General features: G+C 38.5%; 2 protein-coding genes across 10 annotated transcripts in view; one reads left to right on the top strand and one right to left on the bottom strand.

Annotated features, from left to right (window-relative positions):
* Positions 1–102: 102 nt before the first annotated feature.
* fbxo36 (F-box protein 36) lies at positions 103–4,559 on the bottom strand. 2 transcript variants are annotated; one of them, XM_023350854.1, is made up of 5 exons: positions 4,196–4,559; positions 2,487–2,595; positions 2,255–2,363; positions 574–746; positions 103–420 (listed from the first exon to the last, which is right to left on the bottom strand). In XM_023350854.1, the coding sequence occupies exons 2-5, from the start codon at positions 2,580–2,582 to the stop codon at positions 208–210; spliced, it is 591 nt and encodes a 196-aa protein (XP_023206622.1). In that variant the 5' UTR covers positions 2,583–2,595; positions 4,196–4,559; the 3' UTR covers positions 103–207. The 2 variants fall into 2 exon arrangements, with proteins under 2 accessions (XP_023206622.1, XP_023206623.1); XM_023350855.1 differs by lacking the exon at positions 4,196–4,559 and adding an exon at positions 2,964–3,068.
* trip12 (thyroid hormone receptor interactor 12) overlaps positions 3,165–8,245 on the top strand; it is a 25,586-nt gene continuing 20,505 nt past the window's right edge. For 4 of the 8 annotated variants that reach the window (XM_014470376.2, XM_023350851.1, XM_014470375.2 and 1 more), the window contains exons 1-4: positions 3,165–3,250; positions 6,024–6,170; positions 6,599–6,724; positions 6,894–7,681. In XM_014470376.2, the coding sequence (XP_014325862.1) occupies positions 6,073–6,170; positions 6,599–6,724; positions 6,894–7,681 (1,012 nt within the window). In that variant the 5' untranslated portion in view covers positions 3,165–3,250; positions 6,024–6,072. Of the gene's footprint in view, positions 3,251–3,434; positions 3,714–4,706; positions 4,800–6,023; positions 6,171–6,598; positions 6,725–6,893; positions 7,682–8,245 lie in introns of those variants that run through there. The other 4 variants (XM_023350853.1, XM_023350852.1, XM_023350850.1 and 1 more) reach the window with 3 other exon arrangements.

Here is an 8,245-nt window from a genome sequence, read left to right as displayed (position 1 = left end):
AATATATATGTTATATTAATTTTTTATGTAGCATAATTTGAGTTGCCTGTAATTTTGCATAATATTAAAACATTTTTTTCAAAAATGCAACTGTTGGCAATATGAAAGTACTAACTTGTTTAAAGAATGCTTTTGCACATTTTTTTTCACTTTGTTCACTGAAAAATAACAACAAAAATCAGTTGTGTTGCTGTTTATTTTTTACTGCTATTGAGTGCCATTGACGCTGGCACTATTTCTGCGATTGCTGTTGAAGTTGAAATGGTTGTTGATGCCATTATTGTTGGTGTCATCACTGTGAAAGAAGGTAAAATAGGTCATCTTCCATCCCATGGCTTTTCCTAAGTCCTCCATGTCACTGTGGTAATCAGGACAGTCGTTCTTCACAAGCAGTTCCCAAAACTTTTCAGAGTTGCAGAGCTATGGTCCAGTTAGACCCCATGACAGGAAAACGAGGATTGTTAAAATTTTTTAGAAGGTGTGACAGTTAATGTACAATCATGCAAATGATTAAAAATAAAGCAAATCAAGCAACCTCATTGTTGTAAATTTGATGTTCTGTAAAGGTCTTACCATTCTGAATCTTTTGGAAACCTGTGCCAACACAAATCTTTCTTTTAGCTGTAGGAAGGAGATGATTCTGAGCAGTATCTCATCCGGTATGCGATCAAGATAGTCGTACTTTCCCTGACACAGTGACAGCGAGTAGTCCAGGATCTTCTCACCAAAAATATTGCTAATATCATCTATGGAGGACATGTATTGTGGCAATGGTAATTTCTTGAAAACTCACATAAATATTGTTATTGACAACTTAGCAAACAACTATGCTAAATTATACCACACTTTGTTAATGACTGTCTTTTGTTAATGGTACAGCTTTGCTTGGTAAATCTCCAGAACAAGTGAAACATCCCACTATTTGAAAGGTATAAATACATGTTTTTGAACCAAGAATGTATTTTAAAAGACAATTAGCCGAGCTTCTTTGCGTACAACACTGATCAGCTGAAAGAAACTGCATTTCTTAAATTACAGATTGATCTAAGACCAGGACTTTAAGAAATCATGCACACCTTTTATAGGTAGTGCTTATATTTCCCAATGATGTCTCTTTTTACTACCAGAAGCCAAGACTACTTATCAACCTTGGCTCCTAAAGGACATCAGAGCTCAGAAATGTTGTCATCTGAACTGATGTTTGTTAGCTTTAGTGAGAAAATGGACTACAGTGTGTCAAAATGTACGTCCCTCCTGAGTACACAAAAAGTTATGCTTCAACACAATCTGGTCCCCCATGACCACTTCCACTGTCCATAACTAAAGTGCCTATTACACTCAAAGACACTTTATAATGAAATCAATCATTCTCAATCACACACATTCAGATGCTGATATTGGCAAGCTACTTGACTGTAGCCACAGTAGTCTGACAGAAGTGAGGCTGCTATACTGGCACCATCTACCCTTCTAACTACCACCAGCAGGCAAGGTGGGTGAAGTACAAGTGTCTTGCCCAAGGAAACAATGACAGAGATGGACAGAGCAACCAACAACCAACTGATTATAGGACAAATTCCTACCTCTCTCGCCATTATTGCCCCACTTATTGGCGATGCTACTATTGTGGTTACATTGTACAATTGTAATTATATCTGCATGTGATTTTCTTTTTCATTTGGTGAATAAATTTACACAAACCAAAGTTTGTTGTTTTCCTGATTTTTGCAAGGGGTGTCAATACACATAGGAATGGCACAGTACATGCTTGAAAACTAAGTTTTTTTTTAATCAAAAAACTATGAGATCAAAGTTGTTTGTGCTGCTTCAAATTTCATAGTGGTTTTAATCTGGGTCTTTGCTGCAGTTGCATTCGTTGTGTCAACCAGTTTTACACGTTGACACAAAATAAAACCTTCCAAATGGGGCACCAAATTTTTAAGATGCGGTTAGCAAGTTAATATTAATTTTCCGTAATAGTGTTAATAGTCTGGCTTCCCTGAAATAAATTACTAAGAAATTGAAGGTGGATCCAGATTTGTAGAATACTTTTTTTCCTACTGATTTGTGGCTTCATTCTTAATGTAACAGGAATGACAATTTTCCCTGTAAGGAAAGATATATTCCTCAGTCAACTGAATATTTGCTTTTAGGGACAACAATTATACCAGACAGAGTTCTGCATAGCAAAGGTGAATCAGTCAAGCTTATACATTAAACATAAAAATAGATTAAGGGCATAAATACATCTTACACTGAAGTTGTTTGTCCAGTAGAAAATCAGAAAAAGTTGACTTCAGCTGTTTTGGAGGATGATACTTATTTTCACGTCGCAAAGAGATGGTCCACATATTCAACATTACCTTAAATTAAACAAATAAACGGACAGACAACGGGACAATCAAAGTAAGAAAATCGTTACCTCAGTAACATCTGAATTCCAGATTTGTAAAAACGTGCGAGAACTCACTCAAGACATACCCTACCTCATTTCTGGCAATCACAAAATGGTAAAAATCCTTAGAGGGCGCTGGGCCCTGGCCAGAAATTTCAAACAGCTTCTCCCCAAGCAACGACGCCATTTTGGACGCAGCACTGTAACCATGACAACAACAAGAAAACAACTCTGTCTTAAATATTTCAATAGAATAGAATTCGTTCATTGTCACATTTACACTGAAAGATTCAAAGCCAACAATTCAGGGCGCACATTTAAAATATAACAATAAATATAACAGTATATAAAAAATATCAACGGCAGAGGAATACGATTAGTGGACGTACGTTTGAGCAACAGAAAAAAATAATTATGATGACTTAAATTATTAACAGAGTTATATTTTTACACATTCAGAGAGAGAAAGAGAGAGAAACAGAGACGAAAGTGGGAGGAGGTGAGGGGGGTCCGCGACCCAGCGGATTTATACTTAATATTTGTGACAAGCTAGTATCACTAGTATCACCTGTGTTTAACTGATCACAGCTGAACATTTTCAGATAAAACTCCCTCTTTTTCAGCAGCGCTGTATTGATATTTTAGACTAAAAATCGCTGTTTGTAGGCGAAGCGTCTCTGCCGAGTTGCAGTAAGCTGATGTCGAAAATCACGGGTATCTAGTTCCACAGCGGATGAATAACGCGGATGCATATTGCAGTTGTAGGCCGCTCAGCTGATACGAAGCTAGCAGGGGTAGAGAGAGAAAAGAGGAGCAGTGCACAGTCTGTTACAACTACAACACTGGAACAAATAGGTAACAACAATATGTGAAATATTTACATTTTCAGTGACATCTCAGTCATCAGTCTTTAGAAATGATTTATTATCGATTTGTATCAATAGGATTTTGATTCTGTGTCGTAGAGTCATCCCGAACTCCCTTCCTGCTTTCCTGTTTTTTGTGTCTAAAATGTATCAGTGGCCATTTCTTTTTTTGCAACCTAGCGAGGTCGTGCTACCTTTTAGTTGTCTGACTAGTTAATTGAGTTGGAGTTTATTGTATTTAATCAGGAACTAACTCACGTGTTTGTGAGGTGTATTTAAGCTCTTATTTGTGAACCCCATTCTGTCGAGATGGCAAAGCGCTAGCCAGTGACAACAAGGAAAGCTCTTATTGATTAGCATGCCAAGGTTAGCTACAACGCTCTTGGATGATTTAACGTCGCTTAACGTAACCTACGTGACTGCCCTGCGGTGGCTAATTCTGTTTTGATAAGGTTGGTATTCCATAAACCGGAGAACTATCATTTTTAATAGCAACCAGCTGCTTGTGAATGTATTTTTTTTCTATTTCGTCAGGTTACTACTGAACGGCCATTAAACAAGCTATGTTGCATGGCTAAGCTCATATTAGCTTGCTAATAATTAACTAGCTTCGACGCTTGTCAGTTTAGCCACGGTATTAAGATTTTAGCTTTATTTGGTTCTGTTTGCCCAACTGTAACGACAAAACTATGCGTTTCGTTTACACTTTGTTAGACAACTTATTTTCTCTAGGCTAGCATTAGCTAAAGCCCCAGACATTGGTGCAGTGAAAGGAAGCCCTTGGCCTTTTATAGGCTAAGAAAACATCGGTTCAGTTCTCATATTTGTAAAGGTTTGCTAGCTTGTACGGAACAACTAGGTTGACACCGAGGCTAAGAATTAGTCATTGTATTTGTTGTATGACAGTCGTGTATTTTGAATTTGATTCCCCTACCAATCACTATAAAACGTGGACCAACGTATTTTGGGCCAGCACGTCTCTTTTCGTTTTCTTAAAACTTGTCAGCCATACTTGCGTGTCATAATAGCCCGAATACCAACCTAGCTAGCCCCACAGCTTTATTACATCAAACCGCTGTCGGTCCATCCGATGCTGCCATTTTCGGTGCCTAGCTCATCTGAAGTAGTTGCATTTTTATTTTGGGAGGCTGTCTTTGTAGTTTATTTAAGACCATATCCTTTTTCGTGTACGAAACAACTTACAAACGAGAGAGTAGTTTAAACCTACCTATTGGTTAAGTGTCTAAATAGGTTGACACACCGGTACTCAAACTACGCAGTTCAATGCAACCAGTGCTAAATTAGCCAGCGTAGCGCTTAACTGTTTAAGCTTTTAAATGTGTTATATTCTCGTTGAGATATCATTCGTATTGTGGTTTTTGTGTTTAGGGTGGTAACTTTTGACCGCAGAACATTCAGTGTGAACTCGCTGCTGTCAAAACGTATGAGATTGGAAGGGAATGACTGGCTCAACATGCTAACGTTGCTCGGTGATGCTAAACAACTACGTCAGAAATACAGGCCTCTGGAAATCATAGGTACTAAACTGGACGCGGTTGGTGTCTTGGTTATGTTGTGAAAGCGAACCAAACGAGATGGCGATTAAAATTGTCAGCCACTTGCTGTGTAAATCTAATCACATTACTGGCGAGTCTCGTGCCAGTTGTCAGAGTGCTCGAATAACAAAGACTGGATGCACTGTCAGTGTAGGCCTAACGTGGCCCTATGAGCTCCGGGAATGTGGCGTATTTTGTCATCAGAATTCATTATATCATGGATAAATCGTCAGTTAATTTGCTATTTCTTGGTGGTAATTTTTTTGTATGCCAAAAGTACTTAGGTGGTAAGTTAGCATTATTTTGCAAATATCAAATCCACCTGGTTATGTTCATGTTCAGCCTCATCAATTGTCTCATGTGAATTAAGGTTATATGCAAATTGTTCTGATGCAATATAAAATTCTCTATAATTATTTTTAAAACTGGCGTTTTTCTACAGCAAGCTGTCCTTGTTGTTTCTAATATTCAAGACAGATAAATATTATTTATTATGGAATGTTAATACCATTTTATTTCTGTTTTAAACTTAATTTATTAAAAAATATCTATGATCTATGTAGGTGTATTTTGACATGCATGTGTCCTGTATTACTGAAGCTTAGAAAAATACCCAGCTGTTATAATAATGCTGGGTAATATTTTGTCACAAGAATACCTCAAAGCCATTTTTCCCAGAGGTAGAGATATAAAGAAAATCTGGTTTGTTATATGGTGTGAACAATATGTTGATAGAAACTGTGAAAACACACAGGCTGTAACAAGAGTGTAAACATTGGATTCAGTGATTTAATGCATGGTTGTAAAAATAATGCTTGGCTATTAAAAACATGCCTTAATTGCGTTTCTATTTGAAGAAATTCATTTAATTGAATTAACTTTTGGATGAAAGGTATATAGATTACATACAATTAATGAAGTCAGTTGTAGACTTGGATCAAAAATTTTGACATTACCTGTGATTTTGAGATTGCATACATGCGGTTTGTTTATTAGCCAATACAGGTCCCAGGACCACTAATTAGATTAGTGTTTCTTTAGTTTTTTTAATGGAGTTTCTAAATGTTGATCAAGGTCCTTTTTGTGAAATGGGACATCTGAAATCACCACAAAGAGGGAGCCTAATGCTATAAACATGCTGCCACTTGTTTATTTTTCATTATGATTTTTTATATGCTCATGTCTGCTCGCTTTCTTTTATTTTAGTGAATGGTAGTGTCTAGAAAGGGTATGTCCCTTCAGGAGAGAGGTGCCAATGTCCAACCGGCCTAATTCCAATCCAGGGGGGTCACTGCGCCGTTCACAGAGGAACACTGCTGCGGCCCAGCCACAAGACCACACAGCAGCTGGAAGGTGAGTCTGTCTGCATGTTTACTTTATACTTTCTCAATCAATAAAATCCCTGTCTGCTTTTCTTGTAGCACTGTAGGAAACTTTACTGATTGTAAAGTTTCCTACAGTAAATTTGTAAAAAGTACAAATTTTACACATTTGTACTTTTAGGAATAATCTCTTTAATTTCTTTTTCTGATTTAAATGGCTATGTATGTGCCTTTACAAAAAGAGATGTACGTTTCTTTCTTTTCCTAGTCAGATGTGGTTCACTCTTATTTTAGCTTTTTTTTTCTTTTTTCTCTTTACTTGTTACTCCCGAGGTGCTGGTGACGAAAAGAATTGGCATTTTTGTCTTAAGACAGATTAGGGATTCATAAATTCTTTTTATGTGGCCTTTTTCCAGAAACCCACACTGTTCCTTGCTCTTTTAATGTCCAACCTTACAGGTTGCAGTCAGAGCAGGTAAAACATAAACCAAATTCCCCACCTGAAAGTAGAAGACCTAATTCTAAGGCTCCCAAAGCCACTGCCAGCTCAGCCACTGGCCAGTCCAGAGGGCACAGCTCAAGAAGGTACCCCTATTTTCTACTTGGTGCTTAGTGTATATGTGTCTTGAACTGCATCCTTCTTTTCAACTTGTATTTTGCACATTTGTGCTTTTAGGAATAGTCTCTTTAATTTCTTTTTCTGATTTAAAGAATTCTGCCAGATAATTTTCTTTTATTTTTTGCTACCTTACAGAAGCGGTCTTAACCTATCAGTGGCTTCATTAGTTCTGCAAGACGACTCGCAGGCTGCGGGAACATCCGAACAGGAACGACCAGGCCACCAGTCAAAGAGTGAGGGCACCAGAGGGCTTAAACGAAGTGACGCTCCTGACCAAATCAGCGTCCTTGGGCCCACCCCTTCCAAGAAGCCCAAATCGGTCCCACCACCCAAAAGTAATACCTCAGAGACCAAGAAAGGCCCAGCTAAGTCCAAGAAGAGACAGGCTTCTTCAGAGGCACCTGCATCGACAGGTCGAAATCAGAGCAAGAAGAGTGCGGCCAGCTCGGCCTCTCCAGTCCAGAAACGGAAAAAATCAGACTCTTTCCCAGGTCTAAGTAGTACCGCTGGGTCTCTACCCAATTGTACCGAAGGCAGAACTGCAAAACCAACCAAGCTGGCGTCTAAATCGGCCGCCTCAGCCAAAGCTGGGTGTAGCAACGTGACAGACTCATCCTCCTCTGCCTCCTCCTCTTCTTCTTCCTCTACCACAGGCACCAACAGTGCTGCTACACAGGGCGCTCGTTTAAAACAGGGAAAAGATCAGACAAAAGCTCGTCGTTCCAGATCAGCATCTAGTCCCTCTCCGCGTCGCAGTACACGAGACAAGGAGCAGGCCAAAACTGCCAGCTCTTCCAAGTTTGACTGGGCAACACGCTTCAACCCCAAAGTAAACCTGCCAAAACCCAAACTTTCCTTACCTGGAACTTCCAAAACTGAAACCTCCAAACCTGGGCCATCTGGACTACAAGCTAAACTAGCAAGTAAGTTGTGTGAAAATGAATTTGTGTTTGTGTATAGCAAGATGTAGATGTATAATACTTTTTGATTGGCTAGTTGATGATTAGTTCATTATTATGGACCTGGATAGTACATTAATGTGCCATGATTTCTGTGCAAACTACCATCACAGTCTCCCTTATAAACGTCCACCCAAACCACTAGAGTCATGTGTTTATAATGGTTCCGATGATTAAATGTGCTAAAACTCATCTACACCACAAGGCAAAAACGGATACGGACCAAACTGTAAATTCAGATAAAGTATTCTTAGTGTGACCCATCTCAGATTTCACAAATGTCCTACTCTCTATTATTCCAGTTGCTTTGCTTTTTTTATGTTTAAAAAAACAGCTGGCAACTAATAATCTTGCTCGCATGCAAAAAAAAAATGCTTTGACTAGTATGTTGTATTTACACGTACTTGTATTTTGCACATTTAAATGCTTTCTTCATGCTTCATTGGCTTGGATTATTAAGCAGGTTGTACAAGACATGTTTAGATGATATGACTTGGCAGACTGATAATGGACTTCAGCCCAGGTTGT

Source organism: Xiphophorus maculatus, chromosome 18 (genome assembly GCF_002775205.1).
Source record: "Xiphophorus maculatus strain JP 163 A chromosome 18, X_maculatus-5.0-male, whole genome shotgun sequence".
NCBI classification, from domain to species: Eukaryota; Metazoa; Chordata; class Actinopteri; order Cyprinodontiformes; family Poeciliidae; genus Xiphophorus; species Xiphophorus maculatus.
This window is presented reverse-complemented; position numbering and strand designations above follow the sequence as displayed.

Coding starts and splice junctions, on each gene's coding strand:
- fbxo36 (XM_023350854.1), bottom strand. CDS start 2,582: ATGGCGTCGTTGCTTGGGGAGAAGCTGTTTGAAATTTCTGGCCAGGGC. Junction 2,364..2,486: donor TTGTGATTGCCAGAAATGAG/GTAGGGTATGTC, acceptor GTTTAATTTAAG/GTAATGTTGAATATGTGGAC. Junction 747..2,254: donor ACTGGACAAACAACTTCAGT/GTAAGATGTATT, acceptor TGTCCTCCATAG/ATGATATTAGCAATATTTTT.